The 19,470-nt window shown below is 36.5% G+C and overlaps 1 protein-coding gene across 1 annotated transcript in view; it reads right to left on the bottom strand.

Moving 5' to 3' along the window:
- Positions 1-4,729: 4,729 nt before the first annotated feature.
- The window catches only part of CNOT2 (CCR4-NOT transcription complex subunit 2), an 81,329-nt gene continuing 66,588 nt past the window's right edge, over positions 4,730-19,470 (bottom strand). Inside the window, exons 7-15 of the mRNA XM_014879627.2 lie at positions 18,987-19,112; positions 16,348-16,472; positions 14,711-14,831; positions 14,443-14,599; positions 12,624-12,685; positions 12,478-12,527; positions 11,599-11,699; positions 10,871-11,015; positions 4,730-5,871 (exon numbers count right to left, since the gene is read on the bottom strand). Of these exons, the coding sequence (XP_014735113.1) occupies positions 5,785-5,871; positions 10,871-11,015; positions 11,599-11,699; positions 12,478-12,527; positions 12,624-12,685; positions 14,443-14,599; positions 14,711-14,831; positions 16,348-16,472; positions 18,987-19,112 (974 nt within the window). The 3' untranslated portion in view covers positions 4,730-5,784. The remainder of the gene's footprint in view (positions 5,872-10,870; positions 11,016-11,598; positions 11,700-12,477; positions 12,528-12,623; positions 12,686-14,442; positions 14,600-14,710; positions 14,832-16,347; positions 16,473-18,986; positions 19,113-19,470) is intronic.

Here is a 19,470-nt window from a genome sequence, read left to right as displayed (position 1 = left end):
TTCATCCACTCCCATCGTCAGGTTTTGCTGCCAGCACTTGTGGTGACAGCAGTTTCTACTGGTGGTGGCTTGCTGCATAGTTTTCATAATATAAAAAATAAAATTATAATCAGGTCAATTGGTCACTTACCATCTGAAAGGGAAGGTCCAGCTCTGCATTCTCAGTGTAAATGAGCTGTAGCTTCTGTCTTACCTCCTGAACAGCTGGTCTTCCATACTTGGTTCAACTCCCTGCAATCCCTTGTACTTAATAAAGTGCTGTCAGACAGGAATTAATAGCTCACTGGGTGGCTTGAGTTAGTCCTGTGCATCCAATCCCCACATCATCCACCGCTGGGGAGATGCTGAAGCTGTATTTTAACTGGGATTAGCATTCACCTTAGCGTTCCACCAGGTGATCTCATAGATTTTGAACTTCTGCACTTTGAGTCAAGATTCAAATCTATTTGGATCAATTGGAAGTGAAAAATTATCATCAATGCCTGATCATTGTAGCAGAGTAAAGGGGGTCTGTAGTGAAGAGGTCAGCTCTGCTGTCACCTGCTGAGGGCAGGAGTGGGGATGCTGGCTCCAGGACCACAGGCTGCACCAGGAGCCACCAGGGCTGAGAAAGCTGGCACACAAAGTTAAGTGCCTGTATGAAAACTTCAAGAGCAGAACAGGTTGCTGCCAGCTCTTTTGGGCCCCTCCTTGCCCCCCAGCCAAGGGACAGCCTTACCTGTGGCCAACTGACTCCCCTGGCACGGCCAGTGCTGAGAACATCTCTGCCTCGGTCAGGGACGTGGAGCTGGGCAGCCACGGTGCAGCTCTGCCACCAAACCCAGCAGACTGCTCATCGGGACTGGGCTCACACCTCCCTGCTTCCTTGCACAAGCCTGGTGCTGGTCCTTGGGGTGCTGACTGCACCTCTTCCAGGAAAATGCCAGTAATGAAGCACCTTTTCCGAAAGCAAATGTCTATATAAACAAGAGAATGCCTTTTAAAAACCAACACTGTGATGCTCACCAGAAAGTTAACTGGCCTTCCAAGGCAAGAGAGATCTCTGGAACAACCAAACCAACCCTTTAGTTGAGAATAAGAGCTTAGAGAACACTGAAGGGTTTCCACAGAGGTTCATCAATGTCTTCATCAGAGCAGTTTTGGGATACCTGCCTTCCTTCCACTCCTCATCAGGACTATTTACAGCTGATGCAGGATAGTCCAATCATGAAAACTGGCTACTTCACTGGACTGTTTGCTAAACCAGAAGGAGTTCAAAAAGGTGGTTTTACAGAAAATTATTCTGGTAGTTTCAGCAGGAAAAACCTGACATATTAGCTCATTAATAGCAAGAAGACAGTATGAAATGCAAATGAGAAACTGAAGCCTAGAAAAATAACACAAACTTGGTTAGCACTGTAATCCAGAAGCAAGCTGAAACAGCAAGTCAAAACTATTGCTTGATGTGCTTTAACGTTATTTTCAAAAAAATAAAGTTTACCTCTAACAGTAAAGTGGTTTAAAGTAGTAGTAAAGCTACGGAAATTATTAAAACCAAAATTTTAAAGCAAGTTATTCAGCTGCATTTCCTCAGGTCTTTTTAATGTACTGGAAGCTTTCAGAGTATGGAAATGAGAGCATGCATGCTTTATCACAGAGAAAAAAAACCCTTAATTCACATACTATATATGAAAATAAAAGCATCAGTTGTCAATCCAGACTAAGTTCTTAATCCAATCTGCATTACCAGAATTCAACTTCTAATAGCACTAATTTTGGGCAGTGGCAAATTTTGAGGGACACAATGAAAAGGGACTTGAAAACTAAGCACGCTCTGAAACTTGTCTTTAATAGCAATTGTATTTAGGACCTTAAATCAAAGCAATGTCTAGCTATCCCATGCTTAGGATGGCAGCTGTGCATTTAGAGGTTTGAGTGTGACAGATAGCAATCAATTTTTCCTTCCCGTTTCATTCAATGTCCAGCCATGGAAGTATTTTCAAATGGAAGTCACCATGAATTGGGGTGGGGGGGCGTTGGAGGAGTGGAGTTTCTTTTAGGTGACTAGTAACTTTAAACAGTACTATATAGAAGATGGACAGCCTTCTTCCATAGCCATGGCCACCCAGGAGGCACTCAAGACCAAGCTGATGGCCCCACAGACCTCTGTTTCCCAGCACTGCCTAGGTCATGCCAAGGCCTGTTTCTGGTCTCTTCATGGTCAACAGAAACAGTCCCTCAAGACTCTGGAAAAATCCTGTGTCTGACTACAATATACAAATTCTTATTTGGGTACATTCTCCCTTTTTTCATGGAAACTGTAAAACAGAAACAAGAAGTACTGGCTTGGGGACAGAGAGATGTCAGAGAGGCCGTGCAGCCAAGTGACACGATCATACATCCTTGTAGTGTAGAAATGTCACAGCCATGAGGGAGGGGTGTGGTCAGTCGTGAATCCCGACACAGGCACAGGTGACGCTTCACTGAAGGTCAGAGTCACATGAAAAATATTTTTACTCACGTGAGTATCTGCAGGCTTCCCTGGATTATTTGGGTCTTCAATTAGATTAATCAAGCCCATGAACGTTCTCATGTGCTTATGCATTTGTGGCACCAGGCACTAAGGTGGAGGAGATTGAGTGCAGAGTGGTTTTTCTGTTTGTTCATTTTTAAAACACCCCAGTGGAGCATCCTTAACTCTTTCCTGCATGACTCTCTGATACCCTTGATTTTTCCACAAGTAGGGTGGTTTGAGTAACAATTGTTAAAATACTAAGTGTCTCCTACAATACCAGATGTTATCAAATCAGTGAAATTTATGTTAACCCTGGAAGTTGAAGGTACTGGATTTGCAGAGAAAGTGGAGCTAACTATTCAATAAAGATTTGTGAACAATATGCAACAAGGGCTATGAGAGCATGTTGGACAGGCCAGAAATAGGAATACTTCTACTTCTTTCCAAGAACACGGGGTTTTCTACTTGGAACTTACCTTGCACATTGTTGTATAAAACTAGTTATGGGGGAAAATACCCGCCTCAAATAAAGGCATTTTAAAAACAGCACTCTAGTACCTCCCTATTAAAGGTGTTACTGAAATGTAAAAACATATTAAATAAGCCTCAGACCTTAACTGTCAGTCTGAAAATCTGCAGGGCAATTCAGTCACCCATTTGCCACCTGAGTATGTAAATGAGGGCTGAGGTTTTCTTCCTTTCACTAAAGAAAGCAGTGTTATTTTTTTCAGTTTTTAAAATTAATATGGTATCAATTAAGAAGTGGTTTCAATCTTAGATCTTGTTTTCTGTTTACATCTGTTTCTCTTCCTTCAACCCAGAGAATAATATTCACAGATTTTAAAGTCTCCATATATGCTTATTTAATTGATAATTGAGAGCCATACTGTTGCTCCACCTGGAAGGAGAAAAGCACCAGCTCTGTACTCACAGGTGAGAAGTTTCCCAAAATCAGTTATTTCACATTTTTGAAAGACTGGGCAGTTGAATACAACCGTATCATCAAGTATTTTTTGGGAGACCTTATGTTCCCAGTCTCAGCTAAATTGTTTTTAAAGTGTCATAGGTATTTAGCATTTTAATGTAATTGATCTTGCTCCCTTTACCATATGCTGTTAATTACCATGATCATGAGAAATAATTACATTTGATTTGAAGAAGGAAATATCACTTCAAGAATCCTTACCAAAAAAAAAGTCACAGTGAACCTCTACCAGTAAAAAAAGGTAACATTCATTGTGGAGGGAACAAGATGCTTTTGGAAAATTATCGTTCTAAAAATTTATGTTTGGATATTCAAATATATGTTTGAATCTGCTTTGGTGTGAGAAAAAAAAAAAGCCACCATCTTCTTCAGCTGTGTTAGTTATACGGATTATAACCATTCTCTTCTTTCAAGCTGGGAAAACTTTGCTTTAATAATAGAAAAAAATATAATCAACAGGCTTATAGTTTTATGTTTACCATCTTAAAATAGATATTAAAAAAAGTTCAGAATTTAAAATTCACCATACACCTGATACAGAACCACAGCAAGGCCACTAATGGTCCAATTTCCAAGCATAATTCAATACATGCAAACAAGCTGCTTTTGCACTACACAGAAAAATGGGTCAAAATTGAAAAAAAAAAAAAAAATCCCAGGATTCACTAACATGTCTTTTCTTGCTTTGGTAATTTCAGGCAATGATGTGCATCACCAGAGGCAACTCAATGAGAAGTGGCAATCATAGCTAGAAAAAGAAAACCATTCCAACAGTTCAGGTTTTTCTTTCTCTGCTCAGAACAGTAACAATTTTCAGAACCAATATATTCATGTTCATTTGCAACTGGAAGTTCAAGTAACAGCGATCACCAAATGAAATGTATTTCTGTTTTATGTGGGAAAATATCAACATGGAACAAAGCTGTGACCAGTTCTAACCCAAGCTTCTCCCAAGTGACGAATTCTTGAAGCATCTTTCTATCATTTGACATGGTACCCACCCATCTTTCTAAGAATTATTTGCTATTATAGAGGGGATCTGAAACCAAGGTTAACCAAAGTTTTTGGCCATGGATACTTTACTGTGGAAAAGAGTATTAAATTCTCATAAATTTACTTGTCAGCAGCAAAAAGACTCTTCAAGTGTCTTAACCACTGTACAGCTCGATAGTTTTAATACTTCAATTTTTTTCCATTTTTCATTGTTGAAGAAATAATTTCACAATCTCAAATCAAAGTCAACACTGCAGTGAGGAGAGCTTTTCTACTTTATTACAAAGAGAAGAAGCCTTTATGTGGTCAGAAAATACAAGATTGATCTTTTTTTTTTTTCTCTTCCTATGAAACGCTGCTGTTCAAACAGCCAGAGTGAATTGTCTCAGTTCACTTCTTTAAGTCCCATCACATTCACTTGGGTATGGATGTCCTTGGCTGCTGAAAATCTGGCCCTTTAGTGCACAGGGCGACAAAGTAGTCCCCTGACCAGCAGTTCCAGAATGTCCCGTTTTCATATATTGCATCCATGCACACCTCCTAAAAATGAGGTACAGCAGGGCAAACATTTTCCAAAATAGATGTCATATATATAATATATACACATTCGTACATACATACCTTTATTCATGTGATGTCCAAAAATTTAAAAAAAATGTACACATTTATTACAAAATCGTAACAAAGACTGGACAGTGTTTTGCTCATTCTGGAAAGATGAAGCTCAGTAATACACAACTCTGGAAACTAACCAGAGACTGTGGCAATATCTTTCTTCTAAACAGTCAGATATTCTTGCATTAAGCTTGGCGAAAACTGCCTTTCAAAGACAGAAGGGGAAGTAAAATGAAGGAAGCAAACCTTGCTCATCTTTCCAAATGAAATACGAGAAGGATCTTCACATAAAAATGCACAAACATTTTTTATTACCAATAGTGCTACAATGAACAATGCAAATTTTGTTGTCTAATTTTTTGTCTTTTTTCTTTTTTTTTGTTTTTACATTTTGGAAAACTAAGTGGTAAACTTTTGTCAGTGTACTCGCTTGTCTTTACAGACCCAAGCTTGTCTGCTGGCAAAAAAGGAAACAAAAACAAAAATTCAGACCCTGCTCAAACTAAAGAAAAACAATTACAAATTTAGTTGTTGGGCAGCACATAATTAGTAAGGCAGGACCTCAAATGGTGACCCTTCGCATGAGCCAATTGCCAGATCCTCAAGGAATTAAAACCAGGATGCCTGAGCCACATCAGTTCTGCAGTTATGTTGAGTATTGTGCTGAGACAGCCATACCCCAAGAAAAGGGAAGTCTTTAGAAGGCTTGCTGAGCAGGGTTGTAGTTGAAGGTTGATGGCAGATGAGGCCTTTCTTCTAATTTGTCATATTCCAGGTGGAACTCCTGCAGTTTTAAAAAAAAAAAAAAAAAAAAAAAAAGAAGGGGAAAAAAAAAAGACAAACCCAAATAAAACAATGTATCATTTACCTGTCAAGATCTGGTCTACCAACCATACTTGAAAAGCACAAATACAGAGGAGATCAAAATCCCCATGATTTTGCTATCTTAAATTCCATATTTTAAGGAGAAAAAAGTAGTAAATTACAACAATCCTAAGCCATTACACCCACAAAACGTAGGCTCTCCTATTCTTTTGAATGCTACAAGACCCTCAGAGCCCTTGTTATAATCACAGACAATTTTATATATGCACATACACAAAACACAAAAACACAATCACAGCATGAGCTGAATTATAAACAAAAGCCGTCTTTCAATATGGCAGGAGTATAGGGGCTTATTCTGGATGAACTAAAATTTGGGAATATTTTTGTGTAACACTACCAGACCAAATAGCTTCATGATACACCAGAGGAGGTTCAGGTTGGCCATTAGGGAGGTGTTCAAGAAACAACTGGACTTAGTGCTAAGGTCTGTTTGACATAGTGGTGATCAGTCAAGGACTGGATTTGATCTCTGAGGTCTCTTCTAACCTAAATGATTCTGTGAAAATGTCCAGGTAAAAAGTACTGAGACCCACTTAAGCCAGAATTTATCAAAATACTCCTCCACATTTCATACTCATATTTAAGCCCCAGACCCATCAAACCTGAAACCTTCTATTTTTCAGACCCTTTCAGCAGTTTAACTGTGTCTCATCCCTATTTTATCTTCATTCAAGAAACAGGGTAAGCAGTTTCAGAACTGTTCTTTAGGGGTACTTCTTGGTAATTCAACAACATTGGACATGCACAGTAATTTATTTTATCTAACTTGGTGGAGAACTTCAGCAGAACATCATCTGTATCTGCAAAGCAAACTTAGCCCACCATTTTCACACAGGGATGAAATCACATGAATAACAAAGAGATTATCTTAGAATACTCTCTGAAGTGTTTAAACAGCATAGTATTTCAGTACACGTAAATCTGTACTAAATTAATCCAAGAACAGAAATAAAATTGAGGAAATCCAACTCTCAGACCTCTCTTCTTTCAAGGCAAAACAAGGTCCATTTAGCATAGAAAGAACATTCAGCATGGTAAGGAAACAAAGTAGTGGAAAATATGAAGCATTCTGTACTCTCCTGAGAATACTGTCCCTAAAACTGGAAAACAGTAGCAAAACCTATGTGAGGTTACAGCCATCTGCACTGAAATGCTGCACATCTGCTTAATTTCTAGTTCCCAGCTCTCTCCAAAGATTTTTTTAGCTTTTTTTTAAAATATTGTTGTTTGGTTGGTTTTTGGGGTTGTAGTTATTTTTCTATTTAGGTGGTGTGTTTGTTTGTCTAGGCTTTTTTAGGTCATATATATGCAAGTGAATTGCTTCTGGCATTCCTGATAAAAACTGCATGTCAGTTGGTGTATGTTCTCTTTTCGTGCAGACACACATGCTGAGACTGAAGAGGTGCTGCTCCCTCCTTGGGTAAGAAGCAAGATGAAGGGGTGCAAGTCCATACATGTACTTTGGTGTCAAATCTGGATTAGGTTGGGTGGGTCTTAGGGAGCCTATAGAAGGGTGGAGAGGGACTTTTTGCAAGGGTAGTGATAGGACATGGGGGAATGGCTTTAAGATGAAGGGCAGCATTTATATAGGGCATCAGAAATAAATTCTTTACTATGAGGGTGGCGAGGCACTGGAAAAGGCTACCCAGAGAAGTTGTGGCTACCCCATTCCTGGAAGTGTTTAGGACCAGGTTGGATGGGGCTTTGAGCAACCTGGTCTAGTGGAAGGTGTTCTTGTCCATGGTACAGGGGTTGAACTAGAGGGCCTTTAATGTTTCTTCCAACCCAAACCATTCTATGATTCCATGATCACAGTCATTCTGCAGTCATTTTATAATAGAGAAGCTACTCAAGCTTTCTCTGCCTTTCATGGCTGTCAAAGTATGTGTCAAAACAGACAATTTGATTTTATTTCCTAATAGTTTAGGAATTCGCATTACTCAGCTACTTTGCTGATTTTTTTTCTTCAGTCTATTATCTATTAAGAATATAAAAGTAGAGTCTACAGTTTAAGAAAAAAGATAAATATATTACTTGTTATTCAGCCTTCTTTACTTTTGTTAAAACCAATCCAGAACACTAAATCTACTTAATCACAACTGGTTTATGTTTTTGCAAATGTAAGTCTTGAGATTTAGTTGTACTTCACTGCAGCAATATCTCATACTGCAGTGTAATTTAAATCAGGGACAAACACATAAGCTCATAATGCAAAATACACTATGTCTGCAAAGCACAACACAGAGTATGTGCTGCCCTATATTTGAGCATCTACACTAGAACAAGAACCAAATTTATAAAGCACCTTGAAAAATACTGAATATGCACATATGAGACAGTAATTTATGAGCAAGTATTCCTGTATGCCTGCTTCAAAAAAGGACAAGTGAAACTGTTAAGCACCAAATATTATTGTGGCCTTCTAAGGAATTGATTTTCCCAGCAACAACTAATAATGTAACAGTTATAATAAGAGATTGCAATTTATCAGAATTCTTTTTGTTCCAGCTCCTTATAGGTCTAATCTTCTGAAATATTTATTAATTACTTCTGCATTTGTTAGAAAAATTTACTTGGCCATACATGAATCTGTATTAGTCTTCCTCAGAGAAAATGTCCACTCCAGAAATTAATACCAGAGGTAGTAACATTGCCATGGAATACTAAGATCACACCACATGCACCTAAGTTCTTATTTATTTATCAAAGGTGAAAATGTCACAGAATTATTTCTGGCATGCAACTCCTTTTCAATGCAATAAAAATCTCAATTTTCCCAAAAATCATTCTCTAGCTTGCTGTGATCAATGCTCAATTTGCCTGCCCAAACTTAAATAAAATGTTCAAAATAATATTCCAGTTCAATTTTTTACATTATGGAATACACAAGCCTAGAAGAAAAGATACTATTGCTTCTTATGGACACTAGGGGAGAATAAATAAAATAATCAAATTCCTTGTTGCAATAGCACTGCAAGTACAAAACTTTAGAAAATTCTATCCCTCTCCTTCCTAGCTATCAATTGCTTCTTAATGTTGGGGGGAATTACCCTCAGCAAGCAGTATCTCCAGTATCTCAGGAATGCCTAACAGGAGGATGGAATGTACATCACTCAAGCATTGGATGCTGAGTTCCAGAATAGCACTCAGGATTCTACATAGAGACAATACGGTCTTAAAAAGTAATGCTGAGCATCAAACAGCAGCTGCATAAATTTACTACAGGTAGAAAAAGGAGACACTAAAAAAGTTACTATCCTTATACAATGGGCACCACTTCCTCCTAGTAAAAAGAAATGTGTGTCCACACAAGCTAAAACCACAATTCCATCGATATGTAAAACTACACAAGGCTCGTTTCTCATAAATAAATGGAACACATTCAGTTGACTCCAGAAAAAAAATCTATCCTTTCAAAAGATAATTGCTTCCCCTCTGATGATCTTTGGCAATAATAAAATATCTTTAAACAGCATCTTGGGGAACCTAAGGAAATATACCATGAAGCAAATGAGTAATTCAAGTAGAAACAAAAACTTTCCTTTTGTTTGGGTCTTCTTTTTGAGGAGTTGTGCTTTTGTTCAGAAGTTTTGGAAATACCTTGCACTTAGGAAAAACCATAAAAGCAGGGCTTGCCATTAAAACTGTCAGTTACAGATTGTTGGGTTTTCCTGTGGCAGCAGAAGGTCAGCAGAGGCAAGGAGTCACACTTGCAATTGGACTAAAGAACCTCCCGTATCCTTCAAGGCAACTGGAATGTTAATTCCTGAGGGGACTTTGCACGAACTGTGCAAAATTACTGGGTGGAGGGAGTGGGGGAGGAAGTAAAAATAGTATGTATCTATTTAATGTCTAGATGGCAAACTACTGTATAGACAGAGGACGACACTGAACTTTATTCTCTTTAAAACAGATGTTTAAAAACACATCAATAGACATGCAACTATTTAATGCAATGTTCCATAATCTCCAAGTGTATAGATACAACCTGCCCACAGAAATTAAATGCCTTTTCAACAAATAATTCATAAACTGGGCTGCAGGTGAAAAGACTTCTTATTCTATGAAACACCTATGCACGTGGAACCACAAAATACAGTTACAACATGCTGGAATCACATCAATTGAGTTCAAAGCTTCAAGGTCAATCTGATTTGATCTGTTGTTTTTTTAGAGAAAAAAAGAGTGTGATAAGAGTATCTACAGATGGCCTGACACAGACCATTATTGCCAGTATTAATGGACAGAATGGGACAAATAGACTATGACAGCTGGGAAGGAAAAAGCTATAGCTTTCCGATTTTTTAATGCCTCTTGGTCTACAGTATAGAAAACAAGCATCATGGAAATATGCCTCCTCCTTAGAAGTTATTAAATTACTTTAAAGAACTCTGATTTTCAAACAACAGAGCATGGAATTCCTAAGTATGGCTAAGGAGAGATTGCACCCAAAACCCAAAAAAGCATTCCCTGAACCTATCCCACAACCATTTTAAATTCCTAAGTGATGTGCAGTAGCATCCTATTTAATTTTCTAAAGCGAAGTAATAAAATGTTTGCAAGTACAGTATCTAAAACACCAAATAATGCTTTTCATTCATCAACTCTCTGCTGCAGGAAGAGCATTCAATTTCAACAAAACTCCTAAAAGAAATTTTATGTCCTTCTACCTCCCAAAGAAAACGGGAGGTAAGAAAGACTGCTCCTTATTTTCCACAAACAAGCCAGTGTTTCAGACAATCTTTTTCCCTCACACATGAAAATTTAAGGTAATGAACCTAAATAACAGATTAGAAAGCTTGAGATTTTTGTGAACGTTTTTGTATTTTACTCTTGTCTTTGTAAAAATACATGGCTGACAGACCTAGAATATCCACACAAGGGAAGAGAGATACCTTAGCTACTTTCCTCCAGTTAAGACAGTCAAAGAAGTAATATGTTCCCCTCTCGTACGTATTGGTTTTCATTGTTGGCTCCATGCCGGGTGCCCTGGTGATCCATACTCGTTCTTCTTTGTGGTATCTCCAATCCCGGTTAAATCTTTCATTTGTAATAGAAACGAAAAACAATTCTTAGTGTTAGTTATCTGAAATTGACTTAATAAACTGACTTTAAAGGTTTCAATCAGAACTGTACCAATGCAGTCAAATCTCAAAGAAAATTTCTACGACATGGTTAAACCTGTGATTTCACGGTTACACCTCTTCCATACAGTTATTGTATCTCAAACTAAAACATGTGAGAAACTTCAAGTCTGGTAGGTTCTAACAACAAACTCTTTTTAAGAATATTTACTGGTTCTTATTTTGTTGATGACAGGTAGGTTACACATTCAATAATGACTGGCACCTGCCGTCTTTTCCAGTGCTTCATAACGCAAGATACACGAGATGGGGCTTTTGATTTCCACTATACAAATGTAAAAAAACTGTACAAAATGACAACAAGGTTGGAGGAGGTATTTTAAAAAAAGATTTACAGTTCAAGATAGACATTGAAAGCAAGAGGCTTAGTCAATCTTGTTTGGATGTTCTGTTTTTTGTTTTGTATTTTTTTAACATCTGCCATTTCATTATTGCAATAGATTAGCTCATATAAGACTGACAAAATAGTTTGAACGTACAGCTCTACTGCTGCTAATAGCTGTAATACATCTCCTCCATTCATGTAATAGAGATAAAACAGGAGATCTTCTCCATATCGGCCAAGTTTTATTGCAGCCAGCTGCAAAAGATTGAAGAAAACGAGGATGAAAAATCACAATAGATAAATGTTTTAAAACACACTATCCCACTTAAATAACACAGGAATACATCCAGAACTTCCCTCCTTCCATTATAAGTGTGTTGAAAATTATATTCTAATACAACAAGAGTAGTAATTATTAAAACAATCAATTTTTCTTCACTTTTAGTTAACCTAGAAAAATAGAGATGTAACAAAACCAGCAAGACAGAATTTTCTCCCTGTATTTGTGTATTCCCATCTACTTACTTTATTTGAAAGAACCCAAAAAACCAACTTCTGCATGTACTTGCTGCCTTCACGCCCTATTAAGTAACACTACTAAAATTTCTTATGCTATTTTTCAATGATCCCTACAAACAGTTGAAAGAAAATATATCTCAAAAAATCCCTTTTCATGTAGATATGGAATGCAACAGATAAATGAGAACACAATTCTGAGCATATTGCAAGAATATCTCCATTTAAATTGCCATTTGAATTATACCACAAAAAAACTTCAACTCCACATGAAGGGCAAACTCTTAAAAACATACTGTGCATTTTAGCTATTCTTTTGCATGCTCATTCTCTTTTTGTAAGATATAATGGGTGCTTAATGTGTCCAATCAGCCTGTTAACACAACACTGCTTCTAGAAAGACTGAGGACGTGCACAACATGGACTGATTTTGAACATTACCTATCTGAAAGAAAATTTAGAAAATTACTGGTAATCAATTAACAAAAAATGCACGCACACAGACACACGTACTCACCTTATCCCTAATGTGAATGTTAGTTAAGTATTCAGATGGAACATGGAAGTCTAAAAAAGAATCGGAATTGATGCAACTATTAAGACATGTAAATGAATATAATTTGCAAATATTAATATTGAATTTAATAGTTATTTCTCTCTTACCTATGTCTTGAGGTCGACAAGGTGATGATGCCCACGGGGATGCAAATTTGGGATAAAGATTTCTGAAGAAAAAACAAAAAGCATAAATTTATAAAAATTAACCTCCAAACCAACCAACTAAAAAAACCCCTCCATAATCAATTTCACAAATCTAATAGCCAAATCCCTAGCTGGTGTGAGAAGAAGGAAACCTTCCTAAAGCAATTACATTTATTCATTTTCTTTTTCATATGCAAAGTTGCATTTAAACTTCCATGGGAAACTAAAGGGTCAAGATTCCTTTTAAATCTATCTTTCCTCCAAGTTAGGTGTCAGAGGTCCCAAATTTTTCAGGCATCCAGTGTTATTATTCAGGGTTCAATTTCATTAGGAATAGTTGTCACAAGCCTGGTGGGTTCTGATTTATTAGCCTATGATTTAAAAGGGGAGGAAAAATTTATACTCGCAGGTTGCTTTTTAAAACTAACCAGTAAAGATTTTACTCTTCTTCAAAACAGGAGTTAGAAGGGATAATTTAAATCACTAACAATACATACAGAATTCTAAAATTTTGTTACTAAAAGAACATTCATTGTGCTAAGTTTTTATGCCACACAGGTATTTCTACCAACCAAACTACCACACAGGGCATAAAAATTTTTCTTTTCACGTGACATAGTTTTAGTTTTTCAAACAACAATCCGTGAAGCAAGTAAAGAATATTTAACATAAGGAAAGATGGCAGGCCAGACACCAAGGTCTGCACAGGCTGTTTGCAAAGCTTTTCTGCTGCATGAAGTAAAACCAGCTTTATAGTATAGAACTGTCTGCATCAAATATTAACCCTATCCTCTCCATTCACGAACCTAAATACATTATATACAGTAATTAAATACTAAAAATACAGTTATTTACAGCATAGCTGCTAAGGAAAGCAGAATAAAAAGGAGCAATTTTGCCTGTGCTTGATATCCAAACTCATCAAGTTTCCCTGATTACATGCATCTTCATATAAATTTATGAAAGATAGAAACTGTCTGTGTATGCTGTCTGGTCTTTATTTTTTTAATATAGTAAGTGCAAACCTTAAAATACATCTACTATTCTGTCTATATGGCTAAAACTATATAAATCTGATGAAACAAAAAGGTATGAATTTTCAGCTGAAAGTCAGAGCACCAGATACGAATTTTTTCTCACAAGTCACCTAAAAGACCAGTTTTGTCCAAACTGATCTAAGGTCCTTCTGTAACTAGTGGAAAAAGAGAGGCACCCTGGGTTGGCTGGTTATTCATTTCACCTGTCTCAAGCACATCAGTGCAATCACTACTTTTCTCCCCACTGCCTCTATAGCAAACCTACATGACTAAACTAATTCACTTAGGTGAACTGAGTCACTGGGAGCTAACTGTAAAACTACACTTTCATTTAAACTAATCTTCAGTGCAGCCTGACACTGTAGATGTTCTGCTCATCATTACACTGTATCAGTTTAGTTTATCACCAAAACTGCCAAGAGTTATATGTAGATATCCCCAAGGAATATTATTATTAGAAAAGGAATGTACACATTACATTTATAAACAATATACTGTCAATTTCTCGAAGAAAGTCCTAAAGAAGTTAAAAGAATAAGCAAAGCCACTAGGTTTATTGAAAGCTTGCCCTGAAGCACAGTTCTCTTAGTTACGAAAATTTTATTTTACTGTCATTACATTTTCAAATTTTATTTGGCAAACCAGCTTGTGGGGTTGATAGTCAAGTGAATTAAGTGAACAGACTATGAATGACAGCATAATAAAACCAAAAGTGAAGACAGGATTAAACCCCAGAAACTTACTCAGGAGAGTTGAGATTGAGACCTAGTGTTGTTAAATCACTTCCTAACGCAAGATGTACCATTCCTGGATCTGTCTCTGCTGCCCTGATGAATGTTAACAAGCCAATCATTCCAAACTGGTCCGTCACCATCCCTTGAGGAATGTTGGTAACCCGACCTGGGCAAGAAGAACAAATTAATTTTCTCCGTTTAAGAAGTGGAGGAATCAACAAGGTTATCTAAATGACTGTCAAAACTTTTACAGCAGCAGAAGTGGAATGACACATACCGTCAGGTAACACCTGGATCCCTTTTTTCTGCTGGTTGTTGTTTTGCGTAGTTGAACTTTTATCTCCAGGAAACTTGGGCCCGTCTGTGCTGGATGATGTTTTGCCTGATGTACTCAAATTCTATTAAAAATAAATTACAAAGTTGTTATGATGAAAACAAATTAAAATGGAAATACTTATTGACCATATCTTTTCAGTCAAGCACTTTAAGCCAGTACATCAAGTCACTCTCATCAATGGTATCAAGCTGAAGCCCCTGAGTTGATAAACCTTATGTACTATTTACCATTTTCTCAAGTATATCTGTCATAGAGAATTACTAATTATTAATAGGGTAAAATTTTGCAGTCTAAAAGAATAATTTTACTCTGGAGTTGGAATATACAGTGGATATCCCAAGTGCGTGTGACTAGAGGTTCTTTTGGACACACCACATTATGGATTTTCCCCATAGTCTTGTTCCTTCATAACACTCCACAACACAGTAACAGGTAATACTCAAGCCAATTTCAGGTACAAGCAACATACAATTGGCACATTTGCAGCTATCAGGAAAGACACGTAAACACTATGTCTGATATAAACACTATGTCAGACTATGTCTGGCAAGAAAACAGACTATGCTCCAGAAATCTATATACTGACAAAATGTATTTGCCATATGTATAATTTCTAACTCTTTAATATTGTTTATAACAAGTCTACAGTTATACAGTTAATCACGTTTACTCTCTTTCTCCCTACTGTAGACAGTACTAACTGTATCAGAACATTTTCCTCATGACAGAGCTGCCCACAACATTTGGGGGCCAGACTTCCCCATGTCTCTTTTTTTGAATAGTTCATTTTTCAGTTCTCACGTGAGTTTGTAGTAATGTCTACTACTTCTTCACCAGTATTTATGCCAATGTCATTACCGTATTTTTTGAAATTAGAAGTAATAAAACAATCAGAAACTAGAACATTTTATCAAATCCTGTAAGAAAGTGTCCTCTGCCATCCACATTTTATTCACCTTTTGTCTGCATAAAACAGCATTTTTATTACAAAGCTTTCAGAGTAAACAATGAAGAAAAGCCCATAATCTTATGCTCTAAGCTATATATCTAATGAACAATAATTATACCAATACTTAAGATGTAACATACCTCACTAGTTTACAATATAGTCATCAATGCCCTCTGTTAAAAGAGCTTGTTCCTTCTTAGTCCACATCTCCATTAAGCATTTTAATTTAAAGCAATATTGTACCACCTAACTTTTAACGGACTGGACAACTTTGAAGAAAAATCTTAAAATGTGTAGATTACTACTACTGATGTCAGGCATCAGTAGCAAAAAAATGAGCTACAATTGCTAGGAAAAAAGAATTACAAATTGCAAACTTAAAAAATATTATCAAGTCTCAAAAATTAAGTTTTGATGTGTCCAAGCAGGGTGACTGTTTAGACCAAAAACCTTGCTGACAAAGTCCATTTACGTAATTACATTTCAAATGCTGCTTATATAAAATCTCTCATTAATTGAGAAGGTCAAATTTGAAAATCTCTTATTACAAATAAAATCACTGACCATTTTAAAATACAATCATCAAAAGAAGTATGAACACTGAAAATAAGATTTAAGGTTTGCTTACAGATTTATTGTCATCATTACTCGATGTTGGATCTTTGTAGCTGGAGCCTGGTAATGCTGGAAAATCTTCATTGTGTATTGAAAAGTCCTGGGACTGCTCACTTGCTGGTTTTGTTACCATTCCAACTATCATCAAAATGAAAGCAAGAATAACATTAAATGACTGCTAAGTAAAATATTTTTCTGCTGCTGATCTTGCTTACTGTCCAAGCTTGCTTACTGCACAAGCTGTATAGCAATGACTTAGAAAACAGGTAAAGCAAAACGAAGCATATTCATTCAAAACATCCACACATATTAGACTAAAGCCTCTTATTTAAGTGTGAGCTGAGAAACACTGCGGGTTAAATTCATAGACACATCCCCTGCACCTGTTTTGCACATCTAAATAATCAAATAATCTTCACAGGCATTGTTAAAGATGTATTCAGGTAAATCCACTGATGAAGAATGTATTGCTCTTAAAAGCATAATACATTTTCTCTCTGTCCCCTAAGTGCATGAAGAATTTTTTTGCATAATCTCTTCAGAAGCATGTCCTTCTCAAAGGACAACCAGCTAACTTGCAGCAGAACATGTCAACAATTAAATACTTGCCTCTGACATAAAAATTACTCCAACTTTACGAAAACTGAAAACATTTAGCCTGCAACTCTCATTGCTCTGATCCTAATTTAAAAAAAAAAGCAGGCCAGTCACACTGGAAAAAGGATTCTGACAACTTAACAGGAACTTTTTTTTAATGCCAGTTCAAACAAAACCAAACAAGCCACCATACCACGCACCCAAGGGTGAGAAGACTTTACTGAGACATAATACAGTGATTTGGTGGCAAAGAACACTGCACTAGAGGAACAGATGACAGAAGGAAGTCTAGGTCCTGTTCTTTGAAGATTCTTAGTAGATGGACAGGACTAAAATGGTTCAGTAGATGACGGCATACGACTTTCTCCAGTGTTCTGGAATTAGAGATCAAAGTTTCTTTATTTAAGAAAAAAACCCAACACTCAGTTAATCTTGTTTCTGCTGTTCAGCCTTTTCATCCAGAGTTATTACAATTTCTTCCACTGGATGAATAAAATTGATAATGAATTAATTTTAATGGATATTCTTATTCCATCTAAAAGTTATTTGAAGCATAATTTTCCTGAATAACTAAGCATGAGGAAAGTAGGTCTCTGCTGTATTTCCAACCTTTTATTTCTTGTCCACAACCAAAAGTGTTCTCCACATCTTGTGCAGGAAGACAACACCCAATTTTTTAATTTTTTTGATTGTTTCTACCTCCATACACATCTGCTGCACTAAGCAGATGCTCAGGATAGCTCTTCAGAGAACTTTATTTTGTGGTTTATCATGCAGTCATGCAAACAGCTATGCTAGCACCAAATGGGGAAATGGTGTAAGCACACGAGCAATTACAGATATTTTTATGCTGCAGTGCTGTTTAATACTGAATTCAAGCTCCACGCTGGAAGTACATCTGTGTGGATTTCCCTCCTATCTTCTATCAATTTTTCACAACCTGTCTTCTTTTTTCACAGCTGGAACTAGATGGTCTTTAAGGTTCCTTACAACCCAAGTCACCCTATGTTAGGCAAAATCTTACATAAGCCTCTAGCTATACTAAGTTTCTGCTCATGCATAGTGTGAGTTTTGAGTGTCTTCATTTGGGGAAGTCACTTTTCTTCTGTGTTTAACAATTTAGTTTAACTTGTTAAACTCTTTCTCATGGCTATCTTATGCAGAGGGCCTTAGTTATGCCAAATCCATGAGGCTACTTTCCCTTGATAAAGGGGTATCTATTTTGTCCAATTAAAGTTGGCGCTATCTCTGAAAACCAGTAGCGTTTTATAGTTAGAAAACACTAGGTTATTTTTGGTTCAAAATTTGACAAGTGTCACAGAAATAACTTACAGTTATAAAAGCAACTTTTCACAGTAGCTGATGCAACATGCGTAACAAAATCTACTAAAGCAGTAACAAAAAATAAAGTTTTGTACCTCACGCTAAGCTTACCTGAATATTTTCAAGACCCAAATAATAAGATTTGCATCCACCTAAAGGTTTTTCCTTTTATTATTTTTTAACCTGTACAGCAAGAATTATATGACACATACTTGGAATCTGAGTGATAATAATTGATGCTTACAGGTTATTTTTTGAAATCTGATGTTTATCATAAGGGTGATACTGAACACTACAAGAGCAAAAACTACCAATAAACAGTACAAGTTTACAGTATGTTTACAGCTTATGACTTCCTACACAATAACACCTCTACTAATAAAATACTATTTCTGCAATTTGCTACTCAGACATCAACAGCTCTTGTATACATGCGATTTGAATAAAACCTAGTACCTAAGAAATTTCTAGAGTGAGCAGCCTCAGAGCAATCATACCATACAGACCAAAAACCCCAACAATCCCTACTGACAGTAAAACTAATACAGATGAATTCTAAACCTTATGAACAGGAGTTTCCAATCACAGGTATTGATTATTCATTTTTAAAAATTATTCTTAGCAGCTCATGTCTGGCATTTTTGAAAAGACTATCTATTGACTTATGAATAGCGAAAGGTGAATCAAGCAAGTTTCATTTCATTTGAAGAGCTTTCAAAAGTATGGTCTTACCATAGGGTGCCCTTCCAGCTAAAGGGTTTATTAATGGAGTTGGATTGCCACTTCCTTCCCTTCTGTTTCTGTCTGCTAGTGCTGGAAAATCTGAGAGGTCCAGTCCTGTCACATTTTCACTTCCATCTACAATAAAAACAGGCATTTTTAACTCCCATATGTATTTTTTTCAAAGACTTCATTATGAGCAAGATAAATGTAGGACAGATTTTTTTCAAGTTGGTATTTTTTCTCATTCTGTAATTATTACAAATAACTACAGCCTTTGTGTTACAAGACTACCCTAAAGAATATCAGTACATTTGAAGTTTGCTTTCAAACAGCAGCTAGTCAATAGCATTTAGTAAGGTCTACTCCTCCTGAATTAAAGACTGTACACACAAAATACAGGCAAACTATCAAAATTACAGTTCTAGAATAGCTATTAAAATTTTTTTAAAATCTGTTTTAAATTTGAAACACTATCAAGAAGAAATTTGAGCGA

This window comes from Sturnus vulgaris, chromosome 5 (genome assembly GCF_052056855.1).
Source record: "Sturnus vulgaris isolate bStuVul1 chromosome 5, bStuVul1.hap1, whole genome shotgun sequence".
Taxonomy (NCBI): domain Eukaryota; kingdom Metazoa; phylum Chordata; class Aves; order Passeriformes; family Sturnidae; genus Sturnus; species Sturnus vulgaris.
The sequence above is the reverse complement of the archived record's forward strand: the minus strand, read 5'-3'. Positions and strand labels throughout refer to the sequence as shown.